Here is a 19,790-nt window from a genome sequence, read left to right as displayed (position 1 = left end):
TGTTTCTATGAAGACATGATTATTTTTTATCCTATGGGCAACAGAGTATCCAAGGAAAGATTAAACATCTGTAATTGATATTAAAATATCCTAAGCTACAGAGTAATTGTTTTATTCTGTTAATCATAAAAATGTAAGCCTCCAGCAGTTCCAAGAATTATCTGTGAAATAAAAAGCTCTGTAAGAAAATGTTATACCAAAAACTATTTTTCTATTTTTTTTTATAACTTCAAATATTGAAGATAAAGTGTTTCACTTCCATTCTGTAGCAGCAATTTAGCATCTTTTGTAAAAGAAAGAAACCATGACTCTTTGGCAGCTTAAAAAAAAAACCAATCAAAGAATATGTGAAAAATCCTATCATTGCAATGCTTCTGAGCTATCTACTAATATATTAGTAGTATCATCCTAAATGAATTCAGACACATGCATTAAAAAAATTGGTGCTTTGAGAAAGTGTGAAAATTAAAAATTAAAAAACAATTTTTGACACTACTCTTTGAAACATGTTAATCTACACTGGAAGTCATACCAGGAAGCCACATTATTTCTTGACATGTTTATTATCTTATTTGACTCCATAAATATTCATTAGAATTTACAATCTTTTATTATTTTGCTCACTGTATTAAACATTTGCTTTTTCCTCCCAAGATCACATTTTATGTATGTGGGTTAAAATAATGAAAGGTGTGTGTGTGTGAATATATATAAAAAATATATATAAAATGAAAGGATTTTTTTTAAACTATTGTATTACTGAAACAAATCATCAAAAACCAAAGGCTGATGGTAAATGAAAGTCTTACAGTTGCCACTTGTTCTAAGGGAAATGAGTTCCCAAAATAAAATTTTAAGAAAAGCCCATAGATCAACATCATTGTATCAGTATATGATGTTTCACTATGGCAGAGTGAGGTATCAATTTGTTTTGCAATGCAATATTTTTTCATTGAAAGGGATAAAGTGCCAAAATCTCTCAATCCCTGCTTGGCTCACCATGCTCTGGCAACCTTGCTGAAATATGCTGTGAAAGAGGTTGCTGTTCTGGAAACAACAGCTCCAACAACTCATCAATGGCAGACCAAGCATATAATTAGTGCCTCCTTAAACTCACAAATTTTGTCATGATGTATGGCAAATAGCACTTGGGCTGACTTCAGAGGTTTGCCATTCAGAGGATTTCCTAATGACCTATCATTTGTGTGCATGCTTCCCTGACTAGCTATGGATCAGTATGCCTGAGGGGAAAAAATGATAGGAGCTGTGACACAAGGAGAAAGCTTTTGGCCTGAAGCTGTGGTGAGTTTTACTTTGAAAGTCATCCATATAAATGAAAAAAAATTGACATGCAGCCTTATTATGCCTGCATACTCAACAGTAACTGGAGGCAAGGAGTCCTCCAGGTACAGAGAGAATAATAAATTACTCTCGTAGTGTTTGTGAAAGGAACAGAAAAAGCCACATCTCATTTCATGTCCATTTTTAATAATGTGAGGCTTTATGTCAATACTCTGATGTTACACATGGCATCTGCTGAAAACATGGAAGCTCAAGCTTAAGATCCTAGAAGATATTGACGCATCTTTGTCTAGAGCAACATCCTCATATTACCAAAATTTCTCACTGAAGATAAAAAAAAATGGGATTAAATAACACAACCCCATTCTGTAGTACTAATTGCTATTGCAAAAGTGTTTATAAGGTGAAGAGAGCAGTGATTCAGCAACACATGTTTAGAACAGACTTTAATTTCTTTACATGGGAGGGGTAGAAGAGTATAATGCAGCAGACCAACCCTGATGGTAGGAAAATAAAGAAAGTAGGAGCTGTGCTCTACTGTGCCTGTTCTAAATACCTCCTCCATCAGGAGGAACCCAGCTTGTAAGACCAGCTACATCAGCCAGGCATGGTTTAGCTCAGGGTCTTGAAGGAAACCAGACCCCCACCTGCCACAGCAGTGCCAGGCTCTGAACTCATGTGGTCAGCAGCTCCATACAAAGCACAGGAAACTGAAACTGGCTTTGACTGGTCAAGGGTGCTCTGGGTGACCCTACTGAGCTTGCTCAGGGATGGCAAACAGCTTGTACAGCTCTTGACTGTCACTGAGCTCTATGACTCCCACCCTCTTTGCTCCAGGCCCTCTGACCATAAGGTTACCCTTTTCTAGCTCAGCGCTGGGTGCTGCTTCCCTCACCATTGAGTCAGTACTGTCCTACACCCAAGCTGTCTTCATGTGCTCCTGCTGTGTAAAACCCAGACCCCAAACTCAGGAGACCAGGGAAGAAAGTACGTTTGGATACACCTGCAGGGATCCACCTGGATCTGGCAATACCATTGCTAATGGTAAGGCAGAAAACTGCTGACCTTTGAGAGACTCCTCATGGAGTCAGCTTCATGACCTTGTTCAGCCTCCCTCTGAATTCCAGAATTAAGAGTATGGTGTTGAAACTCAAGATTGGCTCTGCACAAGAAATGGGCATATGGGATCAGCTCAATGCCATGAAAATAAAGAATAAACATATTGCTTCTAAGCAAACTGTAACACCACCATGTCACAGTGAGACCCCATGGCATGTACTGCAGGTAGGGCACCCCCACTGCTCTGTTGATTCCACTGGAGCACCATACAGAAATCCTTTTAACATTAATGCCAGTCAATCATCCAGACAAAGATTTGGTTCAGGAGACACCCAAGCAGGAAAAAACAGAGTAGCTAAATGTCACAGGCCCAATGAGAAAGAAACTGACTAACACTGTTCTTACTTGCTTTAGAAAATCACAGTAAGCAAGCAGATTGTGTGTCTTTTATCTGGCTACGTTTTTCCCTTAATAGATGCAAATTTCTGCTTGTCACAATAAAAACCAGTAATTGTATCTGACACAGCTTTCACATTGAATCTGTTATTTTTTTCAGAAGTTTAATTAACTTTTGATTGCTATAACACATTTCAGTGTCTGTTTTGTAATTGTATGGAGGACTAAACAAAACACTAATCTATTTTTAATTGTGTATTAAATTTTTGTTGCTTTCTTTAAACACAACTAGCAGAGAAAATCAACTGTTTAAATCACAGAACTGTACTTCCACAACAGGAATACCAGCCTTCACTGCAAACAATTCTGACATTTGTGGGGACATTAAATTGGCTCTGCTGGAAGAGCTAAAGAGGTGGACCAATTCTGATGCTGCAGAACTGGAGTTGAAGAAGCCATGACCTTCCTCAGAGGTACTGTACAAAGTGCAAAGATAAAAACTACAGTACCATCTTCCTTTATCAACTTCTCCCAGAAGTCTGCAATGGTTCTTTCAAATGCTGAACAGATCTGGGGGGCAGTTTGGAAGGCAAAGTGGGTGATAGTCTTCCCTCTATCTCTTCTCTGGGAGAGCTGTTTCTGGTAGCTCTGCATAGGCATTGTGCTATACTTGGGGTCTTGGACAGGACTGCTCATTTCTGCTGTCTGACTTGTACTAGGGAAATTCTTCATGCCCTCTTTGCTTTTCTTATTTAAATACCTCTGGAGGAAGGAGGATGATGGTTGGGAGGCAGACATGCTCCTGACCTCTGGACAGTACCGGGAATAAGTCAGTACTAAATACAGTCATCATAACATATCTTAGAAGTAAAATTATTCTGACACCACCAGCTAATCCGCTGTGCACCCACACTGCTGTTGAGCAGCACCTTGTCTCTTCCAGCTAATCAGCATTTCAGCTAACATTTCCAAGCTGCAGTAGGCTTAATTTGGTCTTGAACTAGACTGAGAAACAGGCTACAAAAAATAATCACCAAATATAGGAGTCAGAGAACCTATTTGTGCTATTTTTGATAAGGCAAGTAGCTCAAAAAGAGAAATAAAATAAGTAAATTGGGAGAAAAAGAGAAGAAAAGGAGGTCACCCTCCAACAGAAAATGAAGGACTTGACTCATTTCAACACGTATGACCATAAACATCACTTCAGAAACAAATCACACTAACATTCTGTTCTGTGGCAGTTTAAACACCTTGGACTAAAGATACGGAATATCTTCTTTTGTTTCTTTGATGATTGACCGATTGTTTCCACATAGCCAAATTAAAATTGTACTTTATTTCAACATGAATCCCATTTTACAAATTATTTTGTGGAAATATCTTTACCTTGTGATGGAAATTTGCAATTTATTGTTGCAAATTCTACTTTTCAGGCTATTCTCTGATGATGAGTCTTTTAACAGCAATCTTTAACAGCTGGCACATTCTGTCTCACCCTTCACACCAATAGTGGCTCCTATCCAGGATCCCTTACTAAATGATTCTAAGTGATTGAAAGTTTTTGATTTGTTGTGCAAGGGAAGAGTTCTAAATTTGGCAATGGAAAAAATGAAATGTTATCTAATTCTTCCCTTGACACTCTGGAGCCATTCAGCTCCATCTGTCCCAAAGGAGGTAGTTCTACCAAGATATAACCCTTGGTAGCAACCTACTTTGTATCTTTGCTATATAAGCATTGCTGCAGCTTTATATAGTTTCTCTTCAAGACAGATAGGGGCAAGTCTGTCGATGTGGTATCTCCATGAAAGACCACTGATCATGTTTCAGACACCACAGACAAAGGGAAAACATCCCAGATACATCTTGTCCCCTCAAAGGGACAGTCAACTCCTGCTACTGCCAAATGGTATGCAACACCAAACTTAATAGTAACAACAAAAACCCCAAAAAAACCCCCAAACAAACAAACAAACAAAAAACCCCCACAACCATCCCCAGGGAAGAATTCAACCACTTGAAATCATTTTGGTACTGAAAGACAAGGAGGAAAGCTGAGTCCCCACAAAGCTGGAGTTTCCTTCCACCATCCACCAACTTCTTGACAAGAGGATTTGTTCTAAATATGCATAGAATCACAATATATGCTGAGTGGGAAGGGACCCATCGGGATCTTCAAGTCTAACTCCTGGCCCTGCACAGAACACAAGAATCACACCATGTGCCTGAGAGTGTTATCCAAACACTTCCTGAACTTAACCACTCCCACAAAGAGCAGGGAAAAAACACACCTCCGCTGCAATTTGTGAGACTGCCATCTGCCCTCTGAAAGAGAAATGATCTGAAAATAACCAGAAATGTCTTCTGGGTGCCATTCTCAAAATACCTACTTTCAGATCTAGTGACAACAAGCAGAGAGGACACAGGAAATATTCTGGGACAACTGTCAAATCCAAAACATGCAGAAAAAATGTCTTTATATAGTACCTGATAAAAATACCAATATATTTTATGCATGGATACATGCTTTAGATGTCAGGATGTGGTTTTTTTTAATATAAAACCCACAGTCAAATCCAAATCCATGCCTAAAATTTATCCAACAAATTTACTAGCATTCCTTGGCCTAAAAAGAGAGGCTCTTAATCTAACAATAAGCCAGTAAGATTCAAGAAATTCAGGGTGCAACAGAATTACTTGGCTTCCCAAGGAAAATACAACATAATTCCACCAAGAATCCATACATAAACAATGATGTCATACTCTTTTTTTCTCTGCAATGTTTCACAGGCATTTGTATTGAAACTTGCACATGAATAAATGTTCTCCATCATACCCTGGTGTAAATAATGGCACAGCACCAAATAACAATCAATATCCTTATATACTAATAGCCCTCTATAATCTGCTCATTATAATTTGCTCAGACTGAAGCAAAATCCATTTTCCTTAACAATCAATTTCTATCGCAAATATATTAGGAAAACCCTCTCATTTTAACTGGATTTCTACCTCATTAAACTCTTCTTAATGAGTCTGGGGATACAGCTTTCAAGAAAATGAACAGAAGGTACTTTAAATAAAATTAGCTGAGTTTGAATAAAAACATCATACAGCGAACAAAAAATGAGCTACTCACACACTACCTAGTGCAATTTCCCATTCTTCCAGGAAGGTTTGCTTTGGGAAGAACAACCTCATTGAACATACATCAAGAATCTTCTTTTAAAATGACAGACAGAAGTCAAATATATCCCTATGTGTAACACTGATTATTTATTAGTGCGTATGGGCCCTTGCTGTTCAATAGAGATTTTTGGTAATCTCACTCTACGATAGACTCCAGGTACTAAAATTCAGCTTCTTACTCATACTGCTATATATTAACTTTCTTTAAAAAATACAATATTTTTAAACACAGTTGTAAAAATGAATTTGGAGAGAGATACTGAATTCCATGTCATTCTATCCTGACGTGAATGAATGCAGTATTGTTCAAAACTTGTCTCTGTCAGAATTCATGTATGGGAGAAAGATACAACTCTTCCAGCTTTGAAGCTGTTCAAGGAGTATCAGGGTAGGTAGCTACAAACCCGGAAGATAATAAAAGAACCACTTGCAATATTTTAACCTTTCCCATTAGCAATGGGAGCTCATTCCAAAACTATGCACTTCTTTTTCCCAGATGATTTGGATCACTAGATATCCAGATCCCTTTTAAGTGCGTGTTCTGTTCCCTCTGCTCCAACGCAGTACCATTGAAATCTGCCAACTTGATAGACTGATCTCAGCCACCTGAAACACTGAAACACAAGTAATGAACAGAAGAAATAACAAAGAGTATTCAGACTTTCTTTTCCATGCATAAACTATACAGCATGCCGCTCTTATCACAAGCATGTAACATTTCCGCAGCAGAAGACAAGGAGATCTTTCATTTCTCATCAAAATAAGAAGCCAAAGCCCGCTTCCTGCTAGCTATTGGGGCATCGGTAAGCAGAGCTGTACAAATTGTTTAATTCTGTTCCAAAGCTTGTATTCAGCCGCCTCCATAGGGAGGGCGGATCATAAGCCCCGGTTTAACCATGCACACAAGGTCCCGCTCACGCTCCCCGCCCGTGACCCGCGGGCCCCAGCCGGTGCCGGCGCCGGTGCCGGTGCCGGAAAGGCGTGAGCCGGCCCCGCCCTCAGCGCTGCGGGCTCGCCATGGCGGCGGCGCGGCCGGCGCGGGCCCGGGCCCTGCTGCAGCAGAGCGTCTCCGCCCGCCTGCAGGTGCGGCCGCCCGAGAGCGGCTCCGAGGCGCAGTGGGTGGAGGTAACATGGGGCGCGGGCCGCCCCCCGCCGCCGGCATCGCGCCTTTCCCCCGCGGAGCGGAGCCGAGCCGAGCCGAGCGGGGCGGCCGGCAGGAAAGCGCTCCGGGCCCTGCGCGCGTGCGCCGGCGGGAAAGGGGGGGCGTTCGGACATTTAGGGGAGCAGCTCCGCTCCTTCCCCGGGCTGGGCTGCGCTTCGGGCCGTGCTCCAGCCTCGTCTCGTTTCCGCTGCAGAGCGCTCCCCTCGCCCCCCCGGTTATCAGCAAAGGTTGCGGTCAGCCCCTTCGGCAAAGGGACAAGCAGCAGGAGGCGCGCAGCGCTTTCTCTCTGCTGCTCCTTCTCTCCCTGTGCTCCAGAGTCTTCGCAGGCAGAAGCCTCTTCAGGATCACGACTGCTCCACGACCACACGCTTCCCTTCTAACTGTGTTGTTCCTTCTTTTCTGAAGTACACTCACAGAAACACTACAACCTTGGCTGGTGGGCTCAGCTGTCAGCTTTAGTTTGTTGTGAGATAGTGTTAACTTGGAGAAGAAAGGCCAGGTAGGGCTGTGGGACTATGGCAGGAGTAGTTCTGATGTTGTTTGGTTTGTTTGTTTGTTTCCAGAACACTAACTAGAAATGAAATTTACCATGCAGACCACCACTCACGTTAAGGAAAACACTGTATTTTCCCTCTTTTCCTGCCACAGTCTTCTGCTGGGGGAGGTAGGTGGATCTGCAGACTCTTCGGTCGATGTGCTGTGCGTGCAGCCCAGGGCTCTTTACCAAAGCACGAAGGCTGCTGCCCTTTGGAATGCACTGACCTGCTGCAGTTGTCGCTGCTTGGGAGTTACCTACACTAGAATAACTCATTTCTGCCCATTGTCAACTAGTTAGCCCATGGGTTTTTTGGTTTGGTCTCTTGCCCTTTTTAAAGACTGTTATAACAGAAGGGGCTTAATACAGTCACTTCCATAAATTTTAAAAAGTAAAAGCTCTAGCATGGTTAAAGGGTTTGTGCATTCATTCAGCACATCTGAAAAGAGTACACTCTTTGCCTTTCACATTAGCCTTAAAACATTCCTCTCTTTGTTCAGAAGGGGCAGGTGGATCCAGCAGAACTAGTTTCTGCAGTATGGTCTGGGAAGCCAGAATGTTTTACTGGGAGGAAATAAGTGTGATCTCACAGATACTGGGTTTCACAGTGTAGTGTGTCTGTGTATACTGCATTGTTAGCCTCTCAGTATAAGGTTAATTGCAATAAAATTCACTTAGCACAGCATAAATTAACCATAGGAGAAATAATCTATTTCTGGCTTGCTAATCACAGAAGTAATTGTAGATCTAATAAAGAAAAGCAGAAATGTAATTTTGCTGTCTTTCTTTTAAACTATTTTAAAAGGTACATGTTGTGGTTGAGAGATATGATTAACTTTGCTGCAAGGAGGTTATGTAGTTTATCTCTAATTTGCAAAATCACTAGGAAAGTAATAGATATCACTAAAGGAGTCTGAAAGAGATTTGGGTGGTCTCCAGGAGATATTTTTCAGACATGAACATTACTAATATTTGAGATGGGTACTTGGAAATCTTTCCCAAGTACCTGGGGCTTTTTAAGAGAAATCTGTTTTAACAAGAACTAGTCACCATGTAGAAAAAAAGCCAATTGGAAGTTTTTGTTGTTTTTTTTTTTTTTTTTCTCCAGTGTGACTACTTTAGAGGTTATTGTAAGGAAATTTTGCTGCTGACATTTTCTGGTAGGGTAATTTTACTCCCTGTTTTTGCATGTCAATGCAAAACCAAAAAGATAAAAAAGTACAGACATCACCAACGATTATTTACATCAACCGGTGGGTTCCTGATGTTTTATGACCAATTAAATTAAAAGTAGGACCTGACTTTGAGACATTTCTAGGATACTGTAAGTGGCATATATGGTAGGTATTCAAAGCTTCTGAGCTGTAAGAGACCCCTGTAGGTACTTTAGGAACTTCAGAGCAGATGTTCCTTATCTTTAAAAAGGTTAGGAGTGTACTTTATACGTGAACCTCTGCCTTCATTGTGTTTTCATGATTGAGTTTTTTGGCCTGTTGAGGGTTACTGTGCATAGGATGTCTTGTTTATGGGGAATTTTGATTATATACCCTGCATAAAAGGTTTATGTAAACAGCAAAATAGGAAGAAAAAAGGAATTTTTGTAAAGGTAGGAGTGAAATAAGGTAAGGTTTGGTGTATTTCATAACTGTGGGAGAAAAGAAACATAAAATGAATATTCAGCTGAAAAGTATAAGTGCCTACACGTCATGCAACGAAAACTGTCTTTTCCTTATCTTATTTCCTTTGACTTCTTTTCTGGTTACTATGGCAAAAAGAGGTGCAAAATACCAGGCACAGACTTATTCTGTGCCCTGTGGCAGATGATGTCATATCTCTGCCACACTGAATATAAGAAATATGAGGAAATCTTCCCAGAGGGTAGTAAATCTGAACTTGAAATGGAAATGTCACAGAATAATTTATGTAAGGTAGTTTCACAAACTGACTTTCTAAGAATTAAGAAGATTTTGTTATCCACTGCATTTTCTTGGAGGAAAAATTAGTAAAAAGTGGAGATAATATTTTGCAGAATATATTTCAGTTTTGCTAATGAAATCCTGAAAAATACAGATGAATGTATTTAGTAAGGAGGGTGAGAAAGGAGTCAGTTATTTGTCTTTTCCTGCCAAAGAACTAAAAAGCAGCATTTGGACACAGTGTTGCTAAGACTGTCTATATGGCATTGGGGCTGGGTACTTCAGCCCTTCATGACCTGGTTCAGCAGGTTGCCTGATCTGATAATTACTTAAGGCACTGTATAATAAATGCCAGTGTTGCACAGTATCTTGCTTTGCTGCTTTATTTATGTAGGCATTTACTGCTCACAGTAGATTCACATAGAGCATAGCTTTCCTGTCTGGTCGCTGAGTAGGTTCCTTGCAGTGGCTGTTCACACACCAGCATGTTGAATTTATGATATTCTTATTTGTGTTATTTTGCTGGAATTTTTGTGCATTAAATGGAGGCCTGAGGAGCAGTCTTAGGACACTTGGAAGACTGGTATAAGGTCAGACTGACATTGTTATTACTTGGTTTGGTCTTGTAATTGCATTTAATTTCACATCTTCTATTCAATTAAGAAAACTAAAGAATAAAGTAAGACTTAACCAGGGTTTGAAACATGGCTGTATGTGTTGAACCACAGTTTTCAGTCATAGTTGAAACCATAAGTTTCAGCTTACTAATAGTTGCACAGCTTTCAACTTTATCATGGTTGTGAAGTGTTCTAGAAGACCATGAACATGCAGTATAAATAGAAACATCCTCTTTCAGCTTTAACTTGTCTCTGAATTAATTGTTTTCTCATTTAACCTCCTGTCCCTCTAATTTTCTTCAATATGTGTGTCTCATCTTGTGATAAATGTTTTATTCAAAAACAAACATCAAATAAGAGCAGTCTGGAAAAAATAATGATGTATTTTATTATATCTGTCTGGCCTTATGACTTGCAGGGGTCACTTTACATACTTTTTTGTGTCTTTAAAATGAGCTTGCAGAATATTGTTACTGCTGTGAGATTGTACCAAAAAAAGTGTTTTAAAAGAAGCCATTTAAAGCTTTTCAAAGTTCTCAGCATGTGACATTTTGGCTAGAAAGAGTGTTCTCTTTTTTCAGAAGTTAGTCACTAGAAAAATAGTTGAGAAGGCATAGCTTTTCTCAGTCATTGCCTTGAGCATTTTGTTTAATCTCTGCAATAACAAAGGGACAAAACTCTTACGTGTATAGCTAAGATTTCTTTACCAAAAACCTTTATCATTTGGGGAAAAAACAAATTGAGGAAATTTTTTTTTGTAAGCTATTTTGTATTTTTTCTAAGCTACTCACATTTTCTGTCCTTTTGCTTTGATAGCATTAATAACTCCTTCCTGTGCCAATCTATTTAACATCTCTTCAGTGGTATTTCATTAGTTGACGTTTCTGTTTCCTCAAACAAAATTAAAAAGATACTTTTTCTGACAAGGCAGTGGGGAGGTTTCTTTATATACTGTCTGTGGATCCTGTCTGCCTGTGAATGCTGTGGGGTTTTTCCCAGAGAAGTTAAGCCATGCAGGTACACTTGTGCGTGAGGCATAGGTGCTGCTGGCTGCACAGCCTGTCAGTCCGGCTTAGTAAAGCATGCCTGGTGCATGTGCATTCCTTAAGGACTAACCAAGTGAGCAGAAAAGCTACACAGGAGTTTTCTTGTGCTTTCTCCTCAGTAGAGGCCTAATTCTTCCCTCAATACATAGTTCTTATGAGTAGTTGCTCTGAATGCTAAAGATGTGGCATATCCCTTACTTTATACCAGTCAGCTGAAAAGTTCCATTTTGCCACTTAGATTTTACCCAGGCTTATAAATAGTATTTCAAACAACTTTATAATATTCTGAACAACTTCACAGTTGTTGGTCATCATATTTAAATATTTAATTAAGAGACTCTATGTTTTTTTCAGAATTATATTGTACTAGATTACTTTCAACATCAAAATAAAATTCAGTTCTTTGACAAGTCCTGTGGTGTTTTTCATGTTTCATAATTGGAAATAATATCATAGCTCATACTGAAAATTTTATGAGCTATGATATTATTTCCAATATCATAGTTTGATGGAAAAAAGTTTGATGGAAAAAAGCTTAAATTATTTCTTATGCTGGATTTAACTATACTAATACATCTTGTCACCTATGTTAGTACTTACAGTCTACATTCCAACTAAATTTGGCTTCACGTGAAACTAATAAATTGTCTTAATTGTATGTAGAAGCATTTTGCAGATAATGAGTATATATCTTCTACAGTGTGGGGTGTAAACTCAATGTCTGAAGCTGTACTAAATAACTAAAACTTCTCTTTGTTATGTGGTTTTGTCATTTTCGATACTGCCTTAATGATAAGTGTGCATTGTAGATAATAAGAAACACTGACATAGTTTTCTGTAATCTTTTGTAGATCCAGAGAGGGCTTGTTATCTACATATGCTTCTTCAAAGGTGCTGATGAGGATCTTGTCCCAAAAATAGGTATGATGTAATCCATATGCATTATTGTATTGTTTGAAAAGGAAGAAAAGCAGTTGAGGCAGAGAAGGTAGCAGCCATTTGGGTAAGCCATGAAATGGCATTATTCTGACTCAATTACCTGGCTGAAAGAGGAGTTTGGTCTGTCTTGCTTCTTTTGACAGTTTCTTGTTTCTTTGTCTGTCTGTTCATGACCAACATAAAAAACAAATTACCCTGATAACATTCTGGCAAACAAAGAAAATGCTGCATCTGCTGTTTACCATATTACATGTGTCAGGCAATAACTTCAGTCCAGGACAGAACTGAATTTCAAATAGTTCATGGCACGATTTGACAAGTATTTTGCCACCGATCTCACTGTATGTGCAGGATATTTCAAATCATAGCCGGTAGAGGGAGTTGTGTGGATAATGAAACAGAGTCTTTCCCATCTCACTTCAGTGGTGACATGCACTGTTAGCATGTGCAGTTTTCTGGTTCAGAAGCAATAACATCAATGTCTGCAATTCTTGTCTTCTTCTCCACATGCACTTCAACATTTACATTAGAGCAGAGAAGAAGCTGTGGATAAGGTCAAGTAGTAGCAATTTCTGTCTTTATCCAGTGCTGTTTGGACTTGATTTTTTGTTTTGTTTTGGTTTTGTTTTTTTACTTTTATGTCATTTCTTCTCCCTCCTTTCCTCCATCAGTAGCACTGGTTCCCCTGGGAAATTCTGTGATGCTGCATATTCCAGATAAAAGTGCCCCTTTTCTATGACTGGCTGATGCTAGTGATTTGGCTAAAGATTGTGTAACAGTATTTCACTATTTCAGTCTATTTCAGGCTGCTGGCTGAGACCAACAGTGCACAAGTACAGCTGTTATTAAAAATGCTGAGAGCAACTCCTGGGGGGCGTTCTCTCTGGGTCTTGGAGGGCACAGTCCTTTTGTAATGCTAAATATTTATGATACAAAAATTTATTTTGTGCTAGTGAGAGTTTCCTGAGAATGTTGCTTGAGAATAATTATATTTTCAGCTGTGGGACAGCTAAAACAGGCCAGAAAAAGAAAGTTCTGTTTCCTATCAGGAGATTCATATAGGACCATCCTTCTTGAGTGCCTCTTGTAGAGAATATTGTTTCCTAAATATATTTTGAATCTGTTTAAGTGTGTGGGTTTGGTTCCTGAATCACAACTCAGCTGTTTTTGCTTCTAACAGCATTAAACATTTATGTTTAGGGTTTGGAGGCATGACTAGTATCCTCCCAGCTTTTACAGAATTGGGTAATGATTTGATTTGTTACAGAAACACCAGAAAATCTAAAGTTAGTAAATTCATTGATTTTATTTGCAAGTTTCTGTGCTCTGGCTTATAAGCCAAATTGCATGTGACTTTCCTGCCCACCTCCTGTCTCAAGTGACAAACTGATAGCTGCATGTCTCAGAGTGGAGCACTGAAGGACGCTTGCTCTACTTGAGACCAAACTCTGGAGCTGTGCCTTCAGCTCAGATCAGTGCTGGGTCCTGCTGCAGACTGCTGCTACCAGAATGAAAAGAGAGTCAGGCAAAACACTCTCCAAAGTGCTGCCTATTTGAGTATCAAGCTGTTAAGGAAGTCTCACTAATTGCATCCTGGGTTCTTTTGGGGGTGTCCAACTAGAATCAACTTTAGGATTTTAGATAGCCAGTCACTTCCCCCAAAACTAGAACTTTCGACATGTAATATTATTATCCTTCACATTCCTCACAATACTCAGATGTATTAGTTGGTTAAGTATTTATTGATTGTCCATATTTTCAGTTCATTAATAAAGAGTTTCTTTTACTCAGTGGTTTGTCAAAATATTTATTGGCTCTTGTTTTTGGTGTCCTGTTTAATTCACTTCAGCAATACTAACTCTTATTTTATTTTTATTTGCAGTCGATACGCTGTTGAATGTTAAATTAAGTGAAAATGAAAACGGCGAGTTTGTCTCTTGATTTACCAGGCGATGTACTCATCATACCACAAGCCACCCTAGGTGGTAAACCAAAGGGAAGAAGGATGCAGTACCATGCAAACATTGAAAAAGAAAAAGGGTTGGAACTTTATTCTCAGTTCGTGACTCTGTGTGAAAAAGAGCTGGCTGCCAATGCCAAATGCATGGAAGCTGGTGTTCTTGTCAAGCATGGCACATATGGAAACAGGCAGGTGTTAAAACTGGATACAAATGGACCTTACACTCACCTGATCGAATTTTGAAAAAAATAAATTGTATCCCAAATACAGTACTGGTGTCTTTTGTTCGTTTTGGTTTGTTGTTTTTTTTTTTTTTTTTTTTTTTCTCCTGAGCATTAAAGTGCTTGATTGCCTTGGGAGATAGTTTAAAAAAGGCTTTCACTCATCTGTGCTGGTTTTGCCAATCCCATTTAATAGGAGGATGCCTGAGACTCCTTTGCTATAATGAGTATGTGGTTTTTGCTCATATGCATCTGAGGTGTGGTTAAAATATTTGTTAATATTGACCCAATAATTCAAAATGTTTGTGAACAAAAATGGGATAATGCAATCATTTTTTACTAAAAAATAAGGAAAAAAGTATTACATGTATAGCTTGAAGAAGTGGTTTATAGATAAAAAAGAATACCTTAGATGTACTTATGTCAATTTTTACCTTTATGTTTTCTATCTATAAAATGTCAATGCTTTCTAACTAACTGATATATTGAAAACAAATTCACTGAATTTTAGCCTCTTATAGAGTAAGTACTAAATAAGAAAGTCCATCCCCCTCAACTGGAGTGTGTAAGGGTGGGAGACTTAAGGCAGTACAGGACTGATCATGGGCTTTGCAGGGAAGAATAAGTGAGGCACATCTAGAAACCAGCAGTATCACTGAATTGTTTGCTTGAAGTTTGCATTCTGAAATCTCTGATGTGTTGTGATAGGCTGCCTGCTATTGCTTGGCCTATGTCCTTGTTACTGTGGTCTTGCTGTCTCCTCAATTCTTTCATAACAGAGCCTCAGGAAAAGAACAGAAACATTCAAATGAAAACAAAAGTAAAGATGGTACAATGTACATTGCCATTTCATTGTTCCCTCTGCCCCCATTGCTTCCTTCCAGCTTTTTGTCCAGTGAACCTCCTAGCAGAGACTAGCTTTCCTTTTATAGGCAGTGTTGGTACATTTGGGGCTCCCTTCCCAGCTGACCCCCCAAGCAGTTCTGTTACAAACATTATTAACAGATGGTGCTAAGAAGATATCATGGGAAATTCTGTCTGGAAAGGCAGTAAGGACAGAACAGCTATATTAAAATGTGGCAAATTCAAAACTGATACAAATGTGTTCATCCTGTGAATCAAGTTTCTCTTTTTAATGCAGCATTATGGTTCAGAAGGGTTCAAAGTGATATCAGACATTTGTATGGTTTGCAGCAATTATCCAGAATTGCCATTTGAATAAAAAATTATTCTGGAAGAAATGTAAAACCTTATGGTTAGTGAGGATGGCAGCTTGCACAATCCTAAATTGTAGGCCAGTAGTTACAAATACTCTGTCCTTATCTTCATTTTGTAGAAAACATTGAGTATATAATCTGTAGGCTCAAACTATGCCATGAGAATCACATTTTTTAACAGATAAGTAACTTACAGTTTTGATAAGACAATAATGATTTTTTTTTCAGGTTAGCATAATATACGCTTAATAATTATGAAATAAATAGGGATATTGAATTCCCGGCAACTGACATTGTCACAGATGAAAACAGCCATTTACACAAACGGCCTGGAAATATTAGCTATTAGGACCCAAATGACATATTTTTTCATTAATAATTAACAGTTATGATAGACACAGTATGAGTCATGTTCAAAGTTCCTAGTAGCAAGATTTAAATAATATTGTCCTGATGCAAATAACTAATACAAATTCATTATTATCTGTGTGCTTAAAAAAACATTGTAAATCCTCTTTCTGTTGGAGGTCAAATCCTAAAAAGTGCTGAGTAATGCCACTTTTCACAGACCTTACAGCAATTGTGGGTATTTAGTGTATCTCAAGAATTGATTCTTTGAGGCATAATACAAAGTCTGCAGCTTTTAATTTACCTCCTGTCTCCAGAAAGATCATTGGCAGCCTGGCAATTAATTATATTTAAAGAACTTTAAGGTTTCTAAGAGGGATAAGCTTGAAAATGTTTAGTGAAAAAAAGACTTCAAACCAAATTATCTCATAGCAGTCTGTCATATAAGGCAGATAAAAACTAATGTACATTTCAGTGATTCTTAGGGCCAGACAGAACTCTGAAATTTTTGTAAGAAAGGTGGATATTTATGTATTATCTGCCCATTTCTGATTTATTTGTGCATCCATCTTGGAATACTGATTTCTGCCATCCTCTGCTCCAGGGATTGGCAGCTTGTTGAATGCTGTTCCCTTTGTACTGCTTTATTTATATCTACTATTGATTCACAATCCATTTACTGAAGGAAGCCATTTCTGAATAACATGCTGGACCCTACTGATAAAAAAATTGATTAAAATTACTTTTTCTAAGCCAAGTGCTTATTCCCTTCAACCATGAATATATGCTTTAAACAGATGACCTGACTCTGCTTTAAATAGTTTCCGTAATATGACTAGACAAAACCCCATATAATTATCCTGTTCTATACTTAGAGAATGTCTTTCTATACTTAGAGAATGTCCATTAGAAGATGCTTAATATTCCCCACTTCCTTGAAATAACCTATAAAATGAGGAGTTGTCCTTATGCTGTTATGTGTCCAATTGAACTGCCAAGCAGGAATTTGCAATATCAGGTTTTTGTGACCTTGTTTGCAGTGCACACACCCAGTGTGTTGAAGCTGAGCATGTGTGGACTATGAACTGGGCTCATAAACACTCACTAATGAGTTCAGGGGCTGTTTTTCAGTCAGCAGTATTCCTGCTTCCTTCCCATGCCCCTTCTGGAAATTTTTACCTCTGCTGCTACATAGAGTATGCAACATATGAATTTACAACATACAAATATTAATCCAGAATTGGAAATTAATAAACAGCACGTAGCCCTGTAATACTTGCAACTGTATTGCTACTGCCAGTGACAGTCCACAGGCCTTGTCCCAAGTGTTCCAAGAGCTCAGGATGGAGGCTTATTACAGGAACTTTCCTCAGGCTTCTCTTTGGCTTTATTTGATTTGGCTGTAACAATTATTTTTCTAAGGACAGGAGGTTATTGCTAATTTGTTTTTCTTTTATGTGTAACCACAGTTGTTATACAGATACTAATAATTAGTATTTATTCTGTGTAGAGTTATATATGTAAGACTCCTACAGGGTGTTACAGGGTACAGAAATTATTAAACCTATTAAGCATATTAAACCAGCAGGAACTTTGAGAAGTGAAGACACCAACTGCAGTGTAAAGTAGAGGCATGGGATAGTAAGAGTTGAGGCACAGGCTGGCACTGGACACTCCAAGGCTATAAACAAATTGCCAATGGTCAGTTGAAGAAATACAAAACTGGAGCTGGGCAAAACTATTCTTAGGCATAAAAAAGAGAAGAAAGAATGAGTATATAGCAAACCACTTAAGATTAACAAAAAGAAAAATACGTAGTTGCAGGCCATTAAAGAAAAGCAACGAGTAAAACTTTATTAGAAAATGTATAAAAAGAACCCCAAATGAGAGATATTGCCAAAAAATGGAGAGAAAGAAGAAATCAGAAACATCAACATTCTATTCCTGCAGGCACAGAACTCCAGATGCTGATGATCCACTGTGCTCCCTCTAGAAGGTGGAACCACAAGGAGGTGAAAGGTCAAGCATGACACCAGGAAGAGTGTGAGGGTAAGTACTAAATAGTGCATGCATAACAATTCTTACCATATTTTTATTACTGAGACCTTCTGTACATTTTCTTTCTTTTTATTTGCTTTGTTTTTCTGCAATAATTATATTTGGACTGATAATCATTCTTTTATTAAATTGCTATGGTTTCAATTAAAATAAATTTGGTGTGACTCTAAACATAGGGTGGATTTCTTTTTGCCTGTAACAAGATTTTGCACACAACAGTTTCTGCAGACAGTTGCTTCCCCATGTTGAAATGGCAGCCACTTGATGGGCTGCTGGATATCAGCCAGCCTTTGTGGTGCTTTTCGCCAGGTCTTTTAATGCATCTGTGATGTCTGATCTCATTTACCACAAAAGCTCCACAAAAATTCTTCATTGTGACTCAATGCCATAACTGCTCTTTAGCTCCTCTTCGAGAACAAAGTTTCACACCTACTTGGATTTAAAAGTACGATCTGCTGGACCTCTGTCTCACCTCTGGTATAAAAAGAGCTTTTTTGGAGAAGGAGAGATGACTCTTTTAAGCTTCTGTTATTTTTTGCTTTTAGTTTCTGTTCCTGTCTTCTCTATGGACTCCTTCAAACACATGGTTTCTCTTTGGAAGCTGGAGTAGCAGTATGCCACAGAGGACTACAGTGGTCTCCACAAATGCACAGGCATTCATTACCTGAGGTCTGCGACAAAACTCTGTTGTGATTGACTTCATTTCTTAAATTCTTTGCATCTCAATTATCATCTAATAAATGGCTATCTATTTTTGTTTTCAGTGTCTTGATCCTTAAGACCATACATGGAACAAAACAATGACCATCACTGTGTAATGTATTGCATGGCACTGTGGGACAGTGCTGGGTTGTCTGGGAGATCCACCAGCTGCTTTATTCTAAACATCAGAGTCACAATTGCTGGACAAGAACAGAAAGCAGAGCTTCCTCCTTAATGTTTTTCTTGGGGAAACAGCACCCAAAACTTGATGAATTTGGTATTTCTTGTTTATTCTTTCTTCATTTCTTGAAGCTTCTTGAAAGCAACTCAGAACTTGGGAATCCTCTGAGATTCCCAAAAGATTCTGTTACCAGAAGTGCCATGCAATTACAGCTGAAAAGTAAATGGTGTATGTGGACAAGAGAAAGAAACAGCACTTAGAATAGCCCAAATACTATGAATATATTGCACATTTTCCATTTAAACCAATGCTGTCTTCTAGTCCAATTACTGCCAAAAAGCTGTGTGGCTTTGGGCAAAGCAATTTTCTGCTCTACTTTTTCCATCTGTGATCTGAAAGAAAGAGTCAAAACGGGGGGAAAGAGGTTTAAAACCACTGGGTTTTCCCCCTTTCACTAAAAGTAAAACATCATCTCTGATCCTCTTTTTCCATTAGAAGGCAGTATGCTTTTACCTCTCTTCACCTTTGTTGGAGCTACAGGAAGTTGCCTTTCACTACCTCCTACTTTAGCCTCTGCCTCACAAATGTGACTTAAGCTAATGTTCACAGAGCACTTTGAGTATCTCAATGCACAGTGTGGTATCAGTACAAATAACACCTCACAGTATTTCTAAAATAGTGGTGATCCAGACAGCATGGGAGTGCAAATAAATGGCATTCTTGTCTTACTGCTCTAGTTCATATGTATCTCATTACTCTGAATTTAACATTGCTTTCCATTCACCTTAATTATATTTACTGGTGTAAGTGCCATAATAGATGCCCTATTACATCAGTATGTGTTTAAAATGAAAGGAGCTTAATGCTATTTAGATGTGTTTCATTAGAAAAGAGACTGTTTTGGATTAATGATGAATGTAAAAGGTTTTTGGGAGGCCTTCGTAT

At 38.6% G+C, this 19,790-nt stretch overlaps 1 protein-coding gene across 1 annotated transcript; it reads left to right on the top strand.

Moving 5' to 3' along the window:
- Positions 1-6,960: 6,960 nt before the first annotated feature.
- On the top strand, positions 6,961-14,387 carry DTD2 (D-aminoacyl-tRNA deacylase 2). Its single transcript, XM_059474305.1, is given in 4 exon segments — positions 6,961-7,068; positions 12,071-12,140; positions 14,041-14,092; positions 14,094-14,387. Coding segments are annotated over 4 exon segments (498 nt in total). The 3' UTR covers positions 14,362-14,387.
- Positions 14,388-19,790: the final 5,403 nt, after the last annotated feature.

Source organism: Ammospiza nelsoni, chromosome 6 (assembly GCF_027579445.1).
Source record: "Ammospiza nelsoni isolate bAmmNel1 chromosome 6, bAmmNel1.pri, whole genome shotgun sequence".
Taxonomy (NCBI): Eukaryota; Metazoa; Chordata; class Aves; order Passeriformes; family Passerellidae; genus Ammospiza; species Ammospiza nelsoni.
The sequence above is the reverse complement of the archived record's forward strand: the minus strand, read 5'-3'. Positions and strand labels throughout refer to the sequence as shown.